This window comes from Aspergillus campestris, assembly GCF_002847485.1.
Source record: "Aspergillus campestris IBT 28561 chromosome Unknown P168scaffold_7, whole genome shotgun sequence".
Classification (NCBI taxonomy): domain Eukaryota; kingdom Fungi; phylum Ascomycota; class Eurotiomycetes; order Eurotiales; family Aspergillaceae; genus Aspergillus; species Aspergillus campestris.
The window spans coordinates 969,521-989,736 of NW_020194342.1; the positions used below are offsets into that span (position 1 = coordinate 969,521).

Consider the following 20,216-nt stretch of genomic DNA (forward strand, 5'->3'; position numbering starts at 1 on the left):
CGGTGAATCCACTCGATAAAGGAACTAGGCGCCACTTACCAACTATCATCTATTTTTTCTTATCTATTCTTTCTTTTTTTATCGTTTTGGTATTGTAGATTGATGAGATGTTTTGCATTTAATATAATGAGCATTTCACTTTTCATTTGTCTTGGCTTTGCTTTGCTTTGCGCGTGGGTATATCTATGCTGTTACTGTTTTGTCATACACGATTTGCAACTATCTCTCTCTTTTTCCTCTTTAACTGGAGTTAACTCTTCTACATTCTCAACACAATGGCCAAATTGGACAGAATGGTGGGAGGAAGAAGAATCCAGAACAAGCCCGCGAAATGGCATCTATCTTTTCGTCCTCACCCTCCCTTTGTATCCCTTCATTTCATTATTTCATTATGTCTTACAATCAAGCAAGCGCAATTCGTTATATTTCGTTTGATTAGGGGTTGGTTTAATATCAATTTCTTGCTGCTTTTGCGGGCTGTGCTGTTTTGGTTCCCACCGTATGTTTTTGATACTTATTGGATAACTAATCTGAGTGGATTTGTTTGGTCCGTGATTGTGTTTCTGCGGTGGATTGGGTAGGATTCAAGGAGGTAGGGTGTAGGATGTAGGATGTAGAATGTAGGGTACGTAGGTGATGATAGAGGGAGGATGCTTTCTCTTTGCTTAGACAAAGGACTATGTTATGGGAAGTAGATAGATAGGTATTTACTGGATTCTACCATTTTGATGATAAACCGACGAAGAATCATTTAAAAGATAAATTGATTGATTGATGAATTGATTGATTGATAGAAATAGAAAAGCCAGTTCGTTCCCAAAAAAACATAGCATCCAGCGAATACAGATAGACAGACAGGTTGATAATGATGAATTGATACAGACAGACAGACCCCGAGACACGTCGAACTCCATGGATAAAATAATACTGTTTCTTTATGGTTTTCTGTTTTTTGTCCTTTTTTGGTTTGGTTCGCTTTCGCTTTCGTGATGGGTGTTAGATGAATGGATGGATGTGTGTTTTTATGGTGGTGGGCGTACCAATTTGGGTATGTTCCCTTTTCCTCCACGCTGGTTTGGCCTCCCTTCTCCCTTGATCTGGGTATTGTCACTTTGCTTTTAGCTCCGGCACGGTTACGGCCTTTTTTGGTAAGTAGGCGCGTATATGGTTGAGGGGTATCATCCGTGGGATAAAGACGTGAGTGGGCCGTGGATGGATCGTAAGTTCTATGGTGGATTATGAGAGGAGGTCGGCAACTGTAGTAGTAGTTAGTATACGTGCGTGGCTTGTGTATTTGATAGAGATAGAACATACCGTTCATGGGCATCTCGTCAATCTGCGTAGAGTAGTACAGTTCGATATCACGCAGGATGCGTACATCGTCGCTGGTGACAAAGTTGATAGCGACACCCTTGCGGCCGAAACGACCACTGCGGCCGATACGGTGAATGTAGTTCTCACGGTTGGTGGGGAGGTCGTAGTTGATGACGAGCGAGACCTGCTGGACGTCGATACCGCGGGCCCAGACGTCTGTGGAGATAAGCACACGCGAGTTACCCTGGCGGAAGTCCTGCATGATGCTGTCGCGCTCCTTCTGCGGCATCTCGCCGTGCATGCTGGAGACGGTGAAGTTGGCCTCGCGCATCTTGTCCGTCAGCCAGTCGACCTTGCGGCGGGTGTTGCAGAAGATGACCGCCTGCGTGATGGTCAGAGTGTCGTAGAGATCGCACAGCGTGTCGAACTTCCACTCTTCCTTCTCCACGGCAATGAAGTACTGCTTGATGCCCTCCAGGGTCAGCTCGTCACGCTTGACCAGCACGCGCACGGGATCCGTCATGAACTTCGTCGTCATGTCGAGGACGTCGTAGGGGAGTGTCGCGGAGACAACCACCACCTGCGTCGCCGGTGGAAGGTACCGGTAGACGTCGTAAATCTGTTCGCGGAATCCGCGGTTCAGGAGCTCGTCGGCCTCGTCGAGGACCAGCATCTTGATGTTCCGCGTGCGCAGGTGGCGCCGCCGGATCATATCTGCTACTCGCCCGGGCGTACCGGACACGACGTGCTGGCCGTAGTCGAGCTTCCGGATATCCTCGCCGATGTTTGTTCCTCCGATACAGGCGTGGCACTGTACGTTCATGTAGTCGCCGAGGGCCATGATGACCGATTGAATTTGGGTCGCCAGTTCGCGGGTCGGGGAAAGGACAAGCGCTGCAAGAAGTAAGTATGGACGTCTCCTCCAACCATCTTCTATCAAGCTCTGTACAACGTACCTTGGCTTTCGCGCACGACGGTGTCGATAACCTGCAGGATACTGATCGCGAAGGTAGCGGTTTTACCGGTACCGGACTGCGCCTGCGCAATCGTATCGCGACCTTTACAGATCTGCACAATTGCACGCGACTGTACCGCGGAGGGGGACTCGTAACCATATGCGTAGACACCACGGAGAAGGCTCTCCTTCAAGTGCATATCCTCAAAGGTCGGAGCCACCGTCACCTCCTTGGAGGTGTTAAACTCCATCTTGTCTGAATTTGCGCCGTCAGTGTTCTGTGCATAAGACTTGACGTCAGGATCCTCAGCCCTTACCATCAGCGCGTCTATCGATTCCGTCCGCCATATTGAATGCACCGGATCCAAATTAGCTCGGTGATAAAGAAAGAAAGTACAATTCCCGTCAGGCTTGGTTTGATAGAGTGGGGACCGGAGCTGGGCGAGGCGAACGATCGAGTCTCGATCGCGACTTTTCGCGGACACCGCCCGCAGTCACGTGATGATATATCGCCGCAAAGCTCTCGAGATTCCGCCGACCAACGTCGCCTCCGTGCAAGATCCACCCCCATTCGCAAACAAGCGCCCACAATGATTCTCGAAGACCAGCGATTTATCCACGAGGATCTTGAACGCCTGGAGCAGGCGATTGCTGATCGCGTCGTCGAGGAGCCCCGAAACGTGAGTTACCCTGTCTTGTTTTCATCTGCGTATGTAGCTAACGGGCGCTGCGCTGAATTAGATCCGCGAGCGCTTGTCTCGTGACCATGAAATCTCTCAATTTTTGAATCGGATAGAGGAGCAGTCGAAGAGGCTACTCGAAATCTACAAAGATGCGGACGGCGCACGCGAGAAGGAGCTCCAGGCGATCTCTACTGGTGACCAGTTTGAGGAGTTCTACAAGCAACTAGATGAGATCAAGGACTTTCACAGACGCTACCCGAACGAGCCGGTCGAGAACCTCGAGAGAGCCTACAAGCGGCGCCAACCGGGCGAGGGCGAGCCGGTGGGGATGGAAATCGACAATATGTTCACCGGTGAAGAGGGCTTCGGACAGTTCCTGGATCTTACGGGCTTGCACGAAGAGTACCTGAACCTCCCTGGTGTCAAGCGGCTGTCGTACATTCAGTATCTCGACGTTTTCGATGTGTTCACGCCGCCCACCTTGCAGATGAAGCCGGCCCAGAAGATCTCGGATAAGTACTTCAAATACGTCGGAGAGCTTGCCGAATACCTCGAGAGTTTCGTCAAGAAGGCACGGCCGTTGCAGGATCTTCGAAAGCTCTTTGCAGGCCTTGATGATGAATTCGAGAAGTTGTGGGCCGCGAATGAAGTTCCTGGGTGGACGGAAGAGAAACAAAATGGCGCCCAGGGCCCGAAGACTGAGGGATCTGGAGAAGGTATCTGGTGTGCGGACTGCGAACGCGAGTTCAAGAACGAGAACGTCTATCGGAATCATCTGACAGGGAAGAAGCACATCCGGGCCGCCGAGGCCCGTAAAGCTGCCGGTGACTCGGGTGACAAACCTGCCCCGGGAGCGGGTGCTGCCTCTGCGACTCATCGCTTGAAGGAACGTGCAGTTGCCGAGCGCGAGCATCGCGTCCGATCTCTAGCCAAGGTGGTTGACCCCGAGCGTCAAGCCACGCGGGTCAATGTCGAACGTAGGGCTGGTATGACCGAACGGGAGCGTCAGATGGAACTCGAGGCGTTGCTTGCGGGTTCCGAAAACCCCGGCGGCGAAGGCCGCGGTAATGATATGTCGGACGACGAGGGTGATGAGCGGATCTATAACCCACTGAAACTGCCACTTGCATGGGACGGAAAGCCCATCCCCTACTGGCTTTACAAACTGCACGGTCTGGGCGTCGAGTACCCCTGTGAGATCTGCGGAAATTACGTCTACATGGGTCGCCGTGCCTTTGACAAGCACTTTTCGGAGGCATTACATCTCTTCGGCCTCAAATGTCTCGGCGTCACATCCAACACGAACCTGTTCCGCGAGATCACTCGGATCGACGACGCCATCCGGCTATGGGAGAAACTTGAGCAGGAGCGCAAGAAGGACCGCGAGCACCATGACAACGTGGTGCAGATGGAGGATGCCGAGGGTAACGTGATGCCCGAGAGGATTTATCTGGAGTATGTGAACCCTTGGAATTATACGTGTCGACTTGATGCTAACAACCAACAGTCTCCAAAAGCAAGGCATTCTCTAGTAAGAGGCTGCTCGGGTACTTTTTATTGTTTCCAACCTTACATTGTTTCTTTATTATCTTTAAAAGCCTGGAGTTTGGCGGGCGTCTTTGTTGGGTCATATGGGCTGTTGGTTGGAGATCTCTACATCACCCACGCACGGACAGGTAGACCTTGCTCTATATGTATTGTATTCAAAGATATTACCATTACCATCATCCACACGAAAGAGTTTGTGTGATTTGTAGATAAATCTCAGTGGTGCTTGGCACAATTTGTCAACTATGTATGCCCACCCGTGCCATTTAGATCGAGGTCGTGTCACGTGCTTTCGCGATCCATGGACGCGCACCTCGCGTGGCTTCTCTTTGCCCACATTGGAGCCCCCACGTCGACTCAAAAGTGAAATTGATATTCCGATCTGGATTGCAGCTTCCATGGGGCCTCTGATGGCTCATAGCCGACCTACATGGGCTTCAAATTCACGCTTCTGTGCGATCTGCTTTCGTCTCTAGAGAACAACAGATTCGTCAAGGCCTCGACCGAGGCTACACGGAACGACCCTGATGCCCGCGTTGTGACACGTTGGTTTGCCCAACATGGCAAGCGTCTGCGTGACAAGTACACGGACCAATTAGCCGTGCTGTCATGTATGTTTCCGGAGAAACGGACAGACAGGGTATACGGGCTACAAGACAGATCACTGGCGAGAGTCATAGGCCGATGTCTACTCCTTGGATCGTCTCGACGCGAAGAGCTCGAGCAATGGCGTCAGTCTGGCGGAGCAGACCTGGGACAGTGCGTTGAGAATGTTATGCGCCAGGCGGAGAACCACATAATCCGGGGCCAAGAGATCACCGTGGAAGAGATCGATGAGGCGCTGAATAGGATCGCCTCCCGCTGCCGATTCTCGGGTCCCAGTTTGCGGAGGCGACAGCGCGGTGCCGTCGATGTCGAGGAGGCGCTGTCTCCTCTGTATCGACGATTGGCTAGTAGAGATGCGAAATGGTTGACGCGCATGATTCTCAAGAGCTTTGCGCCTGTTGTTCTGCCCCTGCCACTGACGCTAAGGAGTCTACACTTTTTGCTCCCTCATCTACTTATATTCCAGGACTCTTTTGAAGCGGCGTTGAGCACGCTGGCGTCGCAGCCAATGTGCAACTTCCCGCCACATCCAGACCCGGAACTGGCTAGAAGCCTAAGGCTGATAGCCCTGCAACACTTGACTCCACGAATGGGGGTCAAAATTGGAAGGCCGGAGTACTATAAAGCTCGGAGTATCAAGAATTGCTGCCAAATGATTGGGCAGCGTCGGATCAGTATGGAGCGAAAGTACGATGGCGAATACTGTCAGATCCATATAGACCTGAGCACACATCCGAGCATCCAGATATTCTCGAAGAGTGGGAAGGACTCAAAGGTGGATAGGTCCGGAATTCATGACGTGCTCAAGGAGGCGTTGAGGATTGGATCTCCGGAGTGCAAGTTCTCTAGCCGGTGTATTCTCGAAGGCGAACTCCTTGTGTGGAGTGACCAGCATGATAAAATCATGGATTTTCACAAATTGCGCAAATTTATATCTCGGTCCGGCACTTTTATAGGGACCGAAAACGATTCACCGTAAGCATATCTCGAAGCCTTCACTCGCTACATAGTTCTGACCCCTTTAGACCACAACCAGATGAACACCTAATGATAATCTTCTTCGATATCCTTCTCCTGGATGACAGTATATGCCTTAGAAAGCCACACCGGGAAAGGCGATTGCTTCTTAAAGAAGTGACACAGATCATACATGGTCGTGCCGGCATCTCGGACCAACGAGTCCTAGACTTTTCCCACCCTGGCAGCCGATCCACTCTAGAAAGCATCTTCGCAAAAGGAGTTAGCAATAAGTGGGAAGGGTTCGTACTCAAAGGGTGTGAAGACCCATACTTCAATATAATGTCTAGCACTAATCACGCCCCGTCTGGCCGCTGGATCAAACTCAAGAAAGATTATATACCCGGGTTGGGTGACACCGTGGACTTAGCATTAATCGGAGGGGCTTACGATTCTTGCGAAGCTGCTGCATTGAATGGCGCCAACAAATTACTGTGGACGCGCTTCTTCATCGGATGTCTTCTCAACAAGGACGCCGTGTTGCAATGCAACGCCGTGCCCAAGTTTCGCATCGTGGATACGATCAACCGCCACTGCATGAGCATACAAAACATGCAGCTCCTCAACCAGCTTGGAGAGTATAGTGCCTGCAGTCCGGAAAGTGGGCACGGTTTTAATATAGAGTTCGGTCATGATACACTTCCCAGCATGGACAGCGTTTTCAGGAAACCTTTCGTCGTGGAAATGCTGGGCAGTGGGTTTGAGAAACCCTCAGGTGCAAGGTATTTCGCACTTAGGTTTCCCCGAATACTCAAAGTCCACTCCGACAGGACTTTTGAAGACGCTGCTTCGTTTGGAGAGTTGCAGGTGTTGGCTGAGCGCGCTCGATCGCTCGTCCTTGAGGACATGGCGCAAGACGAGTCTGAGTGGTCGAAGCGCGTTAAAATAGGAAATGGTTCTGCGCAATACATAACCAATAGGTCACAGAGCACAAGCTCGTCGCTGTCGTCCCAAGAAGTGTCTTCTCGCATGGAAGACCAATCCAACACAGGCTTTGCTCACCCTTCTCCCGATTACCACAAGAGGTTATCGCAAAGCACGAGAGAGACGAACGTTCAGACAGGAAACATCCCAATCTATGTCGATGGAAATGTCTCACCAAACACATCATTTGTCGATGCAGAATCACAAGGACATCTACTCAAAAGCAATGACAACCTCACCCAGAGAGACTGGAGCCGAAGAAAAGAGTCCATGTCTGCTGGCAGCCCCGGGACAAAGACCAAAAACCACGAAGCCGGAGTGTCCAGGGCTATAACTAGCACATCAAACTATACACATGCCTCAATATCCCCATTGCCATCCAAACCAACGCAAGAGCCCAGCCAAAGTGGACAGACAACAAAGCCACCCACAGCAAAAACCCTCCCAAAGAAGCAGACCAAACCCATCAAGTCACCCCTAACCACCATCCCTATCTTATACACACCCCAAAACCCAACTACCAAAAGCATCCCACCCAGCAGCCACCAATTCCCAAACCTAACAACCAACCCATCCATCTTCCTCCAAAACCTCGAACCTCCCAAAACCCTAACACCCCATCCCACTCCCCACACACCCTCCCACCAACAACAAAACCCCCCATCCATCGGCATCCTCCTCACAAATCGATCCCCCCACAACCCCCTAGGTCCCACCCTCCTCACCCTCATCAAAGCACTCTCCCACAAACTCCAAAGCGCACCCCCCACCTACCCCCGCAGCGGCAAAATCTTCGTCCTCGACCCTGACTTCCTCGCTTTCAGCACCGGTCTCACAGACGCTCGGTTTTGCCTGCGCTCTACGTGGGAGAATATTGGACGGGAATTCTTCTATGCTTGTGTTTCTTGGAGCACGGGTGCGGGGAAGAATCATTCGTGTTTGCTGGCTGCTGGGGGAGTAGGGAGTGAGGTCCCGCCGACGCCTGTGGTGAATGGGGGTCTGCGGCGACGGGTAGAGAGCACTGGGTGTGACAGATGCTGCTGTGCGGGGTTGTTTAAGGTGTCTGTTGGGTTTGATCGAAGGGTGTTGGGGTGTCTTGGGGAGGAGTGTTTTACTTGAGATGTTGGTGGTGGTTGGGTAACCCTGGCTGGTTGATGTGAGGCTTGTTGGAGCCTTGTTGCTATATTATATACTCTGGTAGTTACGCTCACGTGTCTGGTTACACCGTGGTATATCCATTTATGGAAGAATAATGAACTGAATAGTTATTATATGATGGATACTCATCCTGTCCTCGCATGATCCCTCCTTTCCCATAGGAACAGACAGAACGCCTCGCTATCGACAACAAACAAACAAAGAAAACGCATCAAACAAATAGGATATGCATATAGCCCGAGTATACAGTAGATAAGTAGCTCACTCCTCACCCTCTCTCCGCGCCCTCACATCTCTCATCAACGCCTTCGCTTCCTCCACCTCCACTCCATCCTGACACAGCTCCCCAGCGAGCTGATCCGCGCGCTCGAGATCCCCATTCCGCAGCGACCACCGCGCAAGCCACAGCCTAGCCTTGGACGTCGTAGCCGTGACGCCAGTGCCATGCCAGGAGTCGCCTTCAGCGTCGTCAGAGACGCGACGTCTGCGGCGGGGTTTCTGGCTACCATCTTCATCTTCATCGTCGGAGGAGGATGACGAGTTCGCGTCGTCTTCTTCGACGGTTGCGCCGGATTCTTGCTGCAGGGTGAGCTCCATGTACGCAGCGGCTTCCTCCTCGCTACCGGTGCGCTCGTAGAGCGTCGCGATCTGGTGCAGCGTCTCTGGGTCGAGGATTTTGTGGGGCGGTCCGGAGGCGTTGTCGTCGTCGGCGGAGTATGACCCTGCGACGAGGGCTCGCTTCAGCGCTTTGATGCTCTGGTCGAGGCGGTTCATCTTCGCGTAGCAGGATCCGACGGCTTGCCACATTTTGGGGTCGTAGGGTCGTAGGGCCGCGGCGCGTTGGTAGTAGAAGAGTGCGTAGAAGGACATGTCGAGGACTTCGTAGGCTTGGCCGAGGCCGTACCAGGCGCGGTAGTCTTTGCGATTGACGTCTACTGCGCGGCGGTAGGATTCGATGGCGGCGTGTGTGTTCTTCATTTCGATGTACTCGTGGCCCATGAGTGTCCATGCGGATAGGAAGTTGCGGTCGAGGGTCAGTGCGCGTCGGAAGTACATGACTGCTTTTTCGTGCTCGGATTTGAGGGAGTAGTAGTTGCCTACGACGCAGCAGGTTTCGGGGCGGAATTTGTCGGTTGCGGTTGCGACTTGCGCGACGAAGGCGAGTCGGGGCCGCCAGCCCATTACGTAGAGGATGTTTGAGTAGTGGTCGAGACTGTCGAGGCGGTGGGGAGAGGTGGTCATGATTTCTGTGAATATGTCGCAGGCATCTTCGAAGTCTGTTGCGGGTTAGATTTGTGTGGGGGTACTGTGGTGGGGGGGTAGATGAGGACGCACCCTTGGAGTGGTAGTAGAGGAGGGCCCGCTGGGTCTTGAGGAATGCGCTGGTGGGAAAGATGGCCTCGAGCTCCGACAAGGTCTGGTAGGTCTCATCCGTCGCTTGGTACAGCTCTTGACTGCAGTGCACGTGGAAAATGAGCGATATGAGGTTCTGGGGTAGATGTTCGACGACATGCTTCAACTGTGTTGGGCGTTAGACCTGTTCTGCGGTTCTGCCGCGCGGTTCATGCTTGGAAACACCTACATCTTCGACACTGGCCAGCAGATCGTTCAGCTCCTGCCACGCGCCCCAGTTGAACGGGTTCAGGTGGACGCTGCGGATCAGCCACCGTTTTGCCTCGTCTTCGTTCCGTCCCTTGAGCAGGATCACTCCGTAGAGGTACTCGAGCCAACCCTGGTTGTGTTCCTCCAAGCCTTTCTCCTGTCGGTCCACGAACCATCCTTCCAGGCCCCGAGCTAGATCCGGTAACTCCCGGTTGACCGTCGTGCCACTGTCGGCTGGCCCCAGGACCATTTCCGTCTCCTCATCTTTCCGCTTCTCCCCGGCCAGGTACTTGGCGTATAGGGCGAGAAACAGTGACCGTTGACTGATGACGGGGTATGGATTCCGAAGGGTATTGCCATCTTTAACACCAGCGTATGAAGCGGCCTTGTGTTTGCCCTTCTGCGGCGTCAACGGTTGTCGCGTTCGCGGGTTGGGGGAACTAGTGGAGAGCGGAACGGGGGAGATGGTGGGAGGCAGGAACACTGCGGCGCAGCGGTCGTACTCGCGCGTGTCGAAGTAGGACTTGGCCAGGAGGTACTTGTGCAACTCTTGGTACTCGAGTTTCGCTTCGAGCGGATCTTGTGTCTGGAGGTAAGGATTCGGAGGATTCGGAGGGTTCAGAGGACTATCGTTGACGTTCATTGGGGATTCCGGGTCGGTGTCGTATTGTTCAATTGGGAGGAGGGAGTCCAGCATTTCGGCCGCCCTGTATATGGTGCGTCAGTCGCTGGCCTTCCCAATGTTTGTTTATAGTCGGCGTACCATTTGGCGGACTGGTAGAGACAGCGCTCGGAGCATTTGATGGCCGCTTCCTCAAGCCGATGCTTGAGTTCCTGGATGTTTTCCTCGGTGAGTGCGGATGCCATGTTTAACTGAATGAAATTTATATTAGAGCTGCCTGCAGATATATTACTCCACTAGGTCTCCCAGTTGTCTGTTGCTAGTAGTGGGTATGCAACCCCAGCATCATTCCGTCGCGAACGCGACAAATGCGAACTCGGAGGTGGTTTGGAGAAAGGGTACCACAGACGTGAAGATGCGTCTCCGCCTGAATAACAGCCAGGTCAAGAAATCGCGGTAAAATGAGAGAATCAATGAGGACGCGCAGAGGAGAAGAAGAAACGAAGTCATAAATGACCGGAATGGACTCAATGATTGCGGATTTCCCGATTGGGACGGACGAGACAAACCAGACAAACGTGACCGCGGGGCGTTCCCGCCAATCAGCAGCCTCAGGCACTCATCTCCTTTTGATCCCCCACTCTGGAGTCTCGACTTCTTCGCCTCCCCTCAATTGCTCCTTTTCTGTCCACTCCCCTCTCCGTCAAATCACCACCGACGTACAGAATGGCTTCCACCGATCGCAAGGCCTTCGAGGCCGTGTTCCCTTCCCTCGCTGAGGATCTGCTGGCCCACGCCCGCAAGTATAACCTGCCCGGCAATGCCATGGAGTGGTTCGAGAAGGTGTGTCTTCTTCCTCTAGACAGACGTATAAAGGAGGACCATACTAACGGCTGCTTGATGTGATAGTCGCTCAATGTCAACACCCCCGGTGGCAAGCTCAACCGTGGCCTCTCCGTGCCCGATACCGGCCTGGCCCTGCTGAAGAAGCCCCTGACCGAGGAGCAGTTCACCCACCTCAGCATGCTGGGCTGGCTGACGGAGCTGCTGCAGGCCTTCTTCCTGGTCAGCGACGACATCATGGACGGCTCGATCACGCGCCGTGGACAGCCCTGTTGGTTCCGCCAGTCCGGTGTGGGGTTGATCGCCATCAACGACGCCTTCATGCTCGAGTCCGGCATCTACGTGATCCTCAAGAAGCACTTCCGATCGCACCCCGCCTACGTCGATCTCATCGAGCTCTTCCACGAGACCACTTGGCAGACCGAGTTGGGCCAGCTGTGTGATCTGATCACGGCCCCCGAGGACCAGGTCAACCTCGACAACTTCTCCATGGAGAAGTACATGTTCATCGTCACCTACAAGACCGCCTACTACAGCTTCTACCTGCCCGTGGCCCTGGCCCTGCTCTACCTGGAGCTGGCCAGCCCCGAGAACCTCAAGCAGGCCCACGACATCCTCATCCCCCTGGGCCAATACTTCCAGGTCCAGGATGACTACCTGGATGCCTACGGCGACCCGGCCTTCATCGGCAAGATCGGCACCGACATCCAGGACAACAAGTGCTCATGGCTCGTCAACCAGGCCCTGCAGCGCTGCTCGCCCGAGCAGCGCCAGGTCCTCGACACGGCTTACGGCCGTAAGGACGCCGACCTCGAGGCCAAGGTCAAGGCCCTGTACCGCGAGCTCGACCTGGAGCGCGTCTACCAGGAGTACGAGGAGTCGACCGTCGGCGACCTGCGGAGCAAGATCGCCGCCATCGACGAGACCCAGGGTCTGAAGAGGGAGGTCTTCGAAGCCTTCCTGGGCAAGATCTACAAGCGCTCCAAGTAGATCCCTTCTCCTTCATCAAGACTCTATTCGGACCCCGATACCCCTTCCAGCCCTCCCTACCCAGCTCCTCATACCCCTTGATGTAAATTGATCTGAATGAAACGAGTCGATAGATAATAGTATATATATAATATAGAGTTAGACAGCGTTTCAAGATAAGGAGAGCACTACTGTAACAGAGATTGTTGACTGGTAAGATGGGACGCTGTTTGTCTGGCTGCCAGTCTGACAGTACTTGTGTTTATGTGAACTGCCTCTGCTTAGTATCTAGCTCGGATGATCATGTTCTATACCCATGGGAACTTTGAACTTATGTATTTGAGAGTAAGGCTTGGTTTCTCAGTATGTCTAGTTACCGAGATTCTTGGAAAGGAACTAAGTTGAGAATGAGCTGATGGTTGAGACGTCCTCGGGCAATAGATCTATAGCTTGCGTGAGCGATTGATATCATTGGAGTTTATTGGTCAAGGTTGGATGGTATACCCTGTGGTATTACCCTGAAGATGGGACGATGTGATTGTACCATAACAAGGCATTATTTAGATAAAAAACTTTAAGTTATACTAGTCTATTCATAGTTATATAGCCCTTGTATATACGAAGTTCTGCAGGCTTAGGGTAAACTCAAGATAGAACAAAATCAGCTGGCTTGAACCTGGAGGTCACTAACTACTGGTAAACAACAGCATATCCGAGTAAAAAAACACCACATAATAGCGGAATCACGATAAACGAAGACCACAGCTTTCCCGGTGCATCTGTGTAGTCACTCTTCAAAAGCATCAATAATAAAAGACGATTTCTTCCACAGGTACATCATCAAAATCTCCGCAACTTTCACCATACTGGTCATCGTCATCGCCACCCTCCAAGCCCTCTTCATCACTGTAAATCGCCTCTTCAAGACCGCCAAACGGTTCCCCATCATAATCATACGAGGCACACGAGCCCGTCCCATCGCTGGAATCCTCCTCGTCATCACCGTCGGTGGCCTCATCAGCACCCTCCTCAGTAATTTCCACTCCGGCAGTCACCCTACTCTCGTTTGTCTCACCGGCTGAGCACACATGTTAGCCAGTACCTACAGATGCCATCAAACTAGCTGGTCTTCGTACAGCCTTGGTCCTGGGTTTCGTGACGCTCGAAGGTCTGCCCGTCTGGGGCGGTGTATCGATCGTAGCCCTTTCCGTCATTGTAGTACTTGCTGCCATTGGGGTTGGAGTAGTAGTATGATCCGTCACTGGTAATCAATATAAGCTTAAAGCTCAATAAGACATGGGATATAGAAGGGAGCATAACCTGTTGGAGTAGTGGTAGCCGGGTTTTCCCTCCTCTCCATTGGAGCCAGAGCTTGGACCGTAGTCACGGGAGCAGTAGTGATTGCCCTACACGTGTTGATCATTGACATATGGTTTGGTGGAATGAAGTCGAGATTGTCCTTACCTTGTCATTGACCCCAGAGCCAGTGTAGGTGAACCCTTTGTCGGTTGACCCTCCGTCCGTGGAGGGGGTTCCACTGGACTTGCAGTCTTTGGAGTCACACATGTTGGAAGATTGGAGAAAGGGATTCGATGGAGATGGTTGAGGGGAAAAGAGATGGTGTGAGTGTCAAGCAAGAAGGAGGAATATGGAAGAAGGAAGAATTGAAAGGCGAGCGAGTGTTTGATTTGAGCTGGCGAGAGGTGTTTGTGACTGCCTCAGGACATTCACTTCCTCAACTGGAAGTGATAAGGTCTACTATTAACTTACCTGGGCAATCACAGTGCCAACGACATCTTCCTCTCACGTTTGTGTGTCACTTGGCATATGTCTCTTGTTACCCTTCTCCGCATAGATTCCATTCTCCTGTTTAATCTCAGGCCTATCTGCGATGGAATGACATGTCTCAGGGTTTCCTCCAACAAGCCCCGACATCATTCTAAACTGGCGCATTTTTTACCTCATCTCACCTGTGTCGAGTAGGCCATGATAATTCTGTAAGTGTGCATGAGGCTAGATACTCTTGCAGGGCATATCTTCCCCATTTGGTTGCAGTATACGTTGATAAGGGTGGTCTTATGGCAGGTGGAGTACTGGAATACGTCCCCATTTTCGACTTCCTTGTTCCCAATAACTATTAGGGCTCTTTCATCGACAAACTATGAGATTGGGGAGATCCTTTATCCGACGACAATCTCATTACGAGCCAGAAAGGTGGAATACATACGCCTATAGAGCCTGGTCGACCGTGCTGATATAGATGTCGTCCAAGCAAATATGACCGAGAACTGTGTGGCAAGAGATACCACTCGGCTGAAAAAGATATCTAGACACTACTGGGTCTTGTGGGTACCCTTTCTACGCACTATCTTATATTGCGACAGGTTGTGTTTCAAAAAAATGAAAGAAAAATGATGACTTCTACCCTCTACTCACACATTTAATAGACCCTGGAAGACAACAGCATGGAATATATATTCATGGCTCTGACAAAACCCTACTCCATATAAATATTGCCCAGAGGGGAATGCGATCATTATTATACAAGAATATGAAATCCAGCTGTTCGTATGGTTTGCAGCCATCTCAAGTGAGTACCTTGACTTTCCATCAAGTGAGAATGAGGAAGTATATATCGAACAATACAAGGAGATCCATTGGTGCCTGGGGGCGGATGATTGGCAGCCTTACTGGTGGATCGGCCTGAGGAACCCAACGGGGTTATGCCCCCCGACGATCTCCCCTCACGCCGATTTTAAAGCGAACTTCAACTTCTTCTTGCTCTCCCTTTGCGCTCCTGTACATCACCAAAAGGTCATGACCTGGCAGTCCGTCGACTGAAAGTCAGACTCCCCTCGAAACCCTACCTATCCGATTCGTCTCCCTCCATGTCCCCATCCAGTTATTTCCAACATCTCCGACGATGTTGAGAGGACTGTTGGTCCTCCTATTCGTCTCGATAGGGGCCTACGCAGACCATGCCCCCTACGATCGATCACCCGCCTTTGAGAACGGCACGTTAGGCCCGTGGCCGACCGAAGCATACCGGTCTGCTCCCGTCATCGGTCCAGCACTCAACCAGCTGCAATACGACCCGCGGTGTCGCGATGGACGGTCGACCCTGTTGGCCCCGCGGGGCTCCAGTGTCCGGAGCCCAGGTCCCATGATCCTTGATCAGGATGGGCATCTCGCATGGACGAGGAACTACGGGCTCACGGGGAAGAATACCTATAATGTGAATGTCTATCCCTTCCGGGATCAGGCGTACCTGACGTTCTGGGTGGGCGATGACCGCAGTGGGAAGGGGGAATACTATATGGTGGGTGTCCAATCTGGGTTGTTCGCTTAAACTTCATTACTTGAGGGGATAATGAACACGAAAGGGGAGTATTTTGGCTAATGACAACAGCTCAATTCCTCCTACCTCGAGGAATACAGAGTCCTCGGCGCCAACAACCTCACCGCGGATCGAAACGAGTTCCAAATCACCCCCGACGGAACCGCCATTCTCACGGTTGTCGATATACATGAACTGCCTGATGTTGGCTGGATCCGCGACGGGACCTTCCAGGAGGTCGAGGTCGCTACTGGATCTCCACGCTTCCAATGGCGCGCTTCGGACCACGTCGAGCCGGTCGGTCCCCGCAACGACCAGACGTCCCAAGAAAGTCCGCTGGATCCCTACCACATAAGTAGCGTCGACAAGGACACCAAGGGGAATTACCTGGTATCCCTGCTGTCGGCCAACAGCCTCGTTTATGTCGACGGGCGTACAGGGAAGATCATCTGGACCCTTGGGGGAGGACAGGATGTCAACGACTTTGAGGACCTGTCGGAAGGCGCAGCGACAAGCTTCTTCGCCCAGAGTCACGCGCATTTTGTGGATACCAGCACTGGCAGTTCCATCGCTCTTTTCGATAATCACGTGGACGGTAGTGCGTCCTCGAGCAGCAGGGCGCTCTACCTCGACATCGACCAGGAGAAAATGACGGTTCGGCTTCGCAAAGAGTACCATCCAAGCAAGCCCGGTCCGGTGACTCTCTTGGGAGGTTCTGTCCAGCTCCTCGAAGAGTACGGCCGCGTCCTGGTCAGCTACGGCGCCGGCGCCGGCCCAGCTTCATGGACCGAACACGACGTCTCCACTGGTGAAGTGCTCTGCGACGTACACTTTGCACCAGCATTCACCTCCACCGGTGCAGACGCCAGTATAGATGCGCCATCAATTGCTCTGGACCGCGTCGTCCGTCAGCACTGGACTGGCTATCCGCCGACGCGGCCCGACCTCGCACTATCAGGCCCGGAGGCGACTGTCAGCTGGAACGGCGCGACAGAGGTAACCACATGGGTAGTCCAAGGATGGAACGCAAACAATGAGACCACCGCGCGGGCCGTCAACGGCGCGACCCTCGACGCGGGCGACAAAGAGCTAGGCTTCGTCACCGCAGTCCCCAAAACCGGCTTCGAAACCATCATCCCCATCCCCTTCTCCAACACCACATACCCGCCCCGGAGGAACAGCTCTACCGCTTCCGTTACCTCCGCGTCCTCGGGATCAACGCCACAGGCCACACCCTAGGCTCCACAAAACTCGTCCGCTGGGACCCCCTATCCCCAGAAACCACCCTGACCCCCGGCGGAGACCTCACCTACGCCGAGCTCGCCGAGAAAGGCGGGCGGGACGAAATCCCCACCGACCCGTCTTCCTCATCCTCAATGAAAGCGCTCGAACGATTCGCCTTCTTCGCACTGGGCTTCCTAACCGCCTGCATCTCCGTCATCTTCATCTGGCTCCTCCTCACCCGGCGCTTCGTACCGCTCCTCGCCTTCGCCATCTCCTTCTTTATCGAGAGGATCTACAACCGCGCGTGCGGTGGCTGGGCCGTCATCGACGGGTACAACGGCGACGAGGACCTCACTGACGAGGAGAGTCCCGCTGACGACGCGACGCAGTTCGAGCTGCTGGGGAACCCGCGGTTGGCGTCGCTGGGAAGTTTCCGGCCGGGTGAGTTCGGGCGAGACTATTATGACAATGATGACGATAGTGATAGCGATGATGATATTGTTTGATGGCGGGGGCTGGACCTGTCTAAGTCTTGTTGCTCAAGGGATTTATCAAGTGTTGGATGTAATGCTTAATTGGGCTGTATATTAGTATATATCATTTGGTACATAGACTAGATAGATGGGGTAGAGCATGGTAGATAGTTGGGTGTGTGTATATATTAGGGTTGACTCCCGCTAATGGATAATTGTAATTGACTGCTTGATTTGGAGAAAAACTGGGAGTAAATCAATTGATTGACTTTAGAGTCCATCAATGCACAAAGAGTGCATGCACAAGACTAAAGTAGCATATATCCGGCATTCAACGAAAGTAGTAGCTAGCTAACCCTAACCAGCAAGCCGGACATAACATCACCGCGTCGACAGACAGGCAGACAAACAGACAGACATGCCGAACAAGCGACATCGTCATCCCGTGTGCCTTAAAACCTCAAAAGAGAGGCTAAAAATCAAGCAGAAGAAGCAACCTCCAACCTCTTAAACCCACCCTGCACAGCAACCTCCTCCTGCAACTCCACCATCCGCTTCTGATCACCCGTCGGATCAGCCGAATCCCCATCCAGCGTCCACGACAAATACTGATTAGTATAGTTCGGCTGGAACGTCTCATCCAAAATGCCCAGTCTCTTGCCATAAGCAGTGACCTTCGCCCAGTCGCGGTTCACGTTCTTCAGATCGCGGCTGAAGTACGCGAACGAGCGCTCGAAGATCTTCCTGTTCACGGGCGTGCCCATAGCGGGTTTGACGTCCACGTAGGCTTCGTATGCGGCAGCAGGCTCGGCGAGGACGTAGTCTGTAGCGCGCTTGACGGCGCGCATGAAAGCGTGGACTTGCGTCTCGTTGCGCGCGAGGAAGGCGTCGTTCGCGATGTACAGGATGGAGCAGAAGCAGCAGCAGCCGAGCTCGGCGAGCTGGTCGATGCGCAGCATTTGGACGTCTGTGCGGGGGCGGTTTTGGGCGGCGAGCCATTCGGAGAGTTCGACCATTTGCACGTTTTCGAGGCCGATGCCGGCGTCGATTGTGCCGGAGGTTATGGCCCGGGTTATGTTCATGCCGCAGCGGACGGCGGTGTAGTCCGATGTGGTCATGTTGTAGTATTTGGTGAGTTCGTCGATTTGGATCTGGGGTTGTTAGTTTTTGCTTCGGTGGACTAGACTAGGGAGGCATACCTTGCCGAACTCGCCCACATAGCCGATTCTCTTACCCTTCAGGGAGCGAAAGTCCTCGGTGATTCCGCTGCCCTTGAGGTACACGAGGCCGGTGAAGGGCTCGTCGAGGAGAGAGCCGATGGAGGTCACGGGGAAGTCGCGCGCTTTGGCCTGCATTCGTCAGTACTATCGCTAGCAGATTGGTGGTGGTTCTGCCTACGGCAAGGGTATGGATCATAGCCTTGAAGCCCATGTCGACCTTGCTGCTGCCGATGATCTCCGTCACGTCAGACGGGTCATTGGGCTCGAGCAAGGCGACCTTGATGCCTTCTTCTTTGAAGAAACCCTTGGCTTGCGCGAGGTACAGGGGGGCGTGGTACGGCGTCGCGTGCCTGGATATCTTAGTAACTGTTTTTCCAGTATCACGATAGCAACGCAGTTGCCAATTGAATAGTGAAGTGAGTGAGCAAGTAGTGCCCTTGTGCATATGCATACCAGTTGGTCAAGAAGGTGATCTTATCAGTCGACATCTTGGTATAGGCACAAGGTTATACTTCACTTCAAAACAGTCAGCATGAGAGACGGGCCCCTCTCGACATCAAAAGGGGCAAAGGGGAACAATCAGAGCGACGCATGTCCTTTCGCTAGTATTATCTAGATCAAGTTGTGACAGTATAATCTCAGAACGACCGGCCGGACTTGTCTTCCCCATTCTATCCATGCTGTATAGAATGGTAGATGGACGAGCCCGACGCGAGACGAACACCTGTCATGCGCGAGCAGTGACTGATTGTATTATACTAGATACGATACCTTGACCCGTGAATTCGTAGCGAAAAGACCCCAGGTCTGGGACCTTGTCTGCGCGGCCTCTTTTGAGAGCCATACCGATGGTGAGCTGGATGATTGGAATTGAAGGGCATAGATCGAGCCAAGGATGTTCAATCAGAGACGATAAGTAAGTGATGAGAAGAGAAAAAAGAGAAGAGGGGAAAATGGCCGAGGGAAGATTTATATAGAAGAAGAGGGGCAGCCTGAGGCCAAAGTCACATGCGGGGCATGTCTCTACAACCGCCATGACAATAATCATGAAAATACCGCAACATCATTCTAATTAAACTCTGTTGGTCTCACCGGATACTCTGAATGGTACCCCGCAGGCCAGCCACGCGTCGCTCTTATTGGAGTGTGGACATGACAGACAGGAAGTCGCTGGAACTCTATCCTGGAACAGCTGCATCATCGTCATCTTAAACCCTGACCCACTGGGGACTCGGAGCGTTCTCCTCCACTGTCCCACCCACCCCCCTCGACCTGATTCGCTTCACCCCCGGTCGATGATCGACTTCTTCTGCAGGCCAACTGATGGCGGTTGTTGGTTTTCGCATGGGTTCGACCAACCCCTCTTTCACGAGGTCGGGGGCCCAAGGGTGATAAGCTGTATTCTCGGAAGGACTGGCAGAAATGGATGTTCTCAACGTTGAATCTACCTGAAAGGAACCAAGCGGCAAAATAAAACGCTGCATTGATGACAGGATGAAGGGACAAAAGAGGAAAGTGGAACAGCGGATTGATCGACACAGCAATGCAAACAGTGAGTCACTCGCGGAAGAGAATAAGACAGCACGCCAGGTTGAAAAATATGATCGTATGTATGTAGGAGATATGTTGGTAATATGTAAACTCTCCAAAAAGGCAATAAAGGAAACATTAAAAGAACATGGCGATGCAAAGGATGCAGAAAGAACATGGTAAAGTAACAC

General features: G+C 52.6%; 8 protein-coding genes across 8 annotated transcripts; 4 read left to right on the forward strand and 4 right to left on the reverse strand.

The window, feature by feature from the left end:
• Window positions 1–777: 777 nt before the first annotated feature.
• P168DRAFT_270297 (ATP-dependent RNA helicase eIF4A) lies at window positions 778–2,684 on the reverse strand. The gene is made up of 5 exons (XM_024835199.1): window positions 2,587–2,684; window positions 2,271–2,525; window positions 1,315–2,208; window positions 1,041–1,256; window positions 778–981 (listed from the first exon to the last, which is right to left on the reverse strand). Exons 1-4 carry the CDS (start codon window positions 2,615–2,617, stop codon window positions 1,237–1,239), a joined length of 1,200 nt encoding a protein of 399 aa, XP_024692371.1. The 5' UTR covers window positions 2,618–2,684; the 3' UTR covers window positions 778–981; window positions 1,041–1,236.
• A 157-nt stretch (window positions 2,685–2,841) lies between these two features.
• P168DRAFT_311329 (SF3a splicing factor complex subunit PRP9) lies at window positions 2,842–4,682 on the forward strand. The gene is made up of 3 exons (XM_024839483.1): window positions 2,842–2,949; window positions 3,011–4,407; window positions 4,460–4,682. Exons 1-3 carry the CDS (start codon window positions 2,860–2,862, stop codon window positions 4,482–4,484), a joined length of 1,512 nt encoding a protein of 503 aa, XP_024692372.1. The 5' UTR covers window positions 2,842–2,859; the 3' UTR covers window positions 4,485–4,682.
• A 248-nt stretch (window positions 4,683–4,930) lies between these two features.
• P168DRAFT_254461 (ATP dependent DNA ligase domain protein) lies at window positions 4,931–7,065 on the forward strand (the record flags this gene model as incomplete). The annotated part of the gene is made up of 2 exons (XM_024834414.1): window positions 4,931–6,081; window positions 6,132–7,065. Coding segments are annotated over 2 exons (2,085 nt in total), but the record flags the coding sequence as incomplete, so codon positions are not given.
• Window positions 7,066–8,321: 1,256 nt separating this feature from the next.
• Window positions 8,322–10,674, reverse strand: P168DRAFT_311331 (anaphase promoting complex subunit CDC23; the record flags this gene model as incomplete). Its single annotated transcript, XM_024839484.1, has 4 exons — window positions 8,322–9,482; window positions 9,541–9,724; window positions 9,788–10,514; window positions 10,571–10,674. 4 exons carry the CDS (start codon window positions 10,672–10,674, stop codon window positions 8,467–8,469), a joined length of 2,031 nt encoding a protein of 676 aa, XP_024692374.1. The 3' UTR covers window positions 8,322–8,466.
• A 441-nt stretch (window positions 10,675–11,115) lies between these two features.
• erg20 (bifunctional (2E,6E)-farnesyl diphosphate synthase/dimethylallyltranstransferase) lies at window positions 11,116–12,368 on the forward strand. Its single transcript, XM_024835200.1, has 2 exons — window positions 11,116–11,272; window positions 11,339–12,368. Exons 1-2 carry the CDS (start codon window positions 11,156–11,158, stop codon window positions 12,260–12,262), a joined length of 1,041 nt encoding a protein of 346 aa, XP_024692375.1. The 5' UTR covers window positions 11,116–11,155; the 3' UTR covers window positions 12,263–12,368.
• A 665-nt stretch (window positions 12,369–13,033) lies between these two features.
• Window positions 13,034–13,858, reverse strand: P168DRAFT_344953 (uncharacterized protein). Its single transcript, XM_024841852.1, has 4 exons — window positions 13,706–13,858; window positions 13,562–13,647; window positions 13,378–13,502; window positions 13,034–13,319 (listed from the first exon to the last, which is right to left on the reverse strand). Exons 1-4 carry the CDS (start codon window positions 13,805–13,807, stop codon window positions 13,045–13,047), a joined length of 588 nt encoding a protein of 195 aa, XP_024692376.1. The 5' UTR covers window positions 13,808–13,858; the 3' UTR covers window positions 13,034–13,044.
• Window positions 13,859–15,048: 1,190 nt separating this feature from the next.
• P168DRAFT_327823 (uncharacterized protein) lies at window positions 15,049–17,404 on the forward strand. The gene is made up of 3 exons (XM_024841283.1): window positions 15,049–15,560; window positions 15,651–16,685; window positions 16,754–17,404. Exons 1-3 carry the CDS (start codon window positions 15,165–15,167, stop codon window positions 17,306–17,308), a joined length of 1,986 nt encoding a protein of 661 aa, XP_024692377.1. The 5' UTR covers window positions 15,049–15,164; the 3' UTR covers window positions 17,309–17,404.
• Window positions 17,405–17,438: 34 nt separating this feature from the next.
• P168DRAFT_290908 (NMT1/THI5 family protein) lies at window positions 17,439–19,014 on the reverse strand. The gene is made up of 4 exons (XM_024837317.1): window positions 18,949–19,014; window positions 18,674–18,845; window positions 18,475–18,624; window positions 17,439–18,426 (listed from the first exon to the last, which is right to left on the reverse strand). The coding sequence occupies exons 1-4, from the start codon at window positions 18,981–18,983 to the stop codon at window positions 17,755–17,757; spliced, it is 1,029 nt and encodes a 342-aa protein (XP_024692378.1). The 5' UTR covers window positions 18,984–19,014; the 3' UTR covers window positions 17,439–17,754.
• Window positions 19,015–20,216: the final 1,202 nt, after the last annotated feature.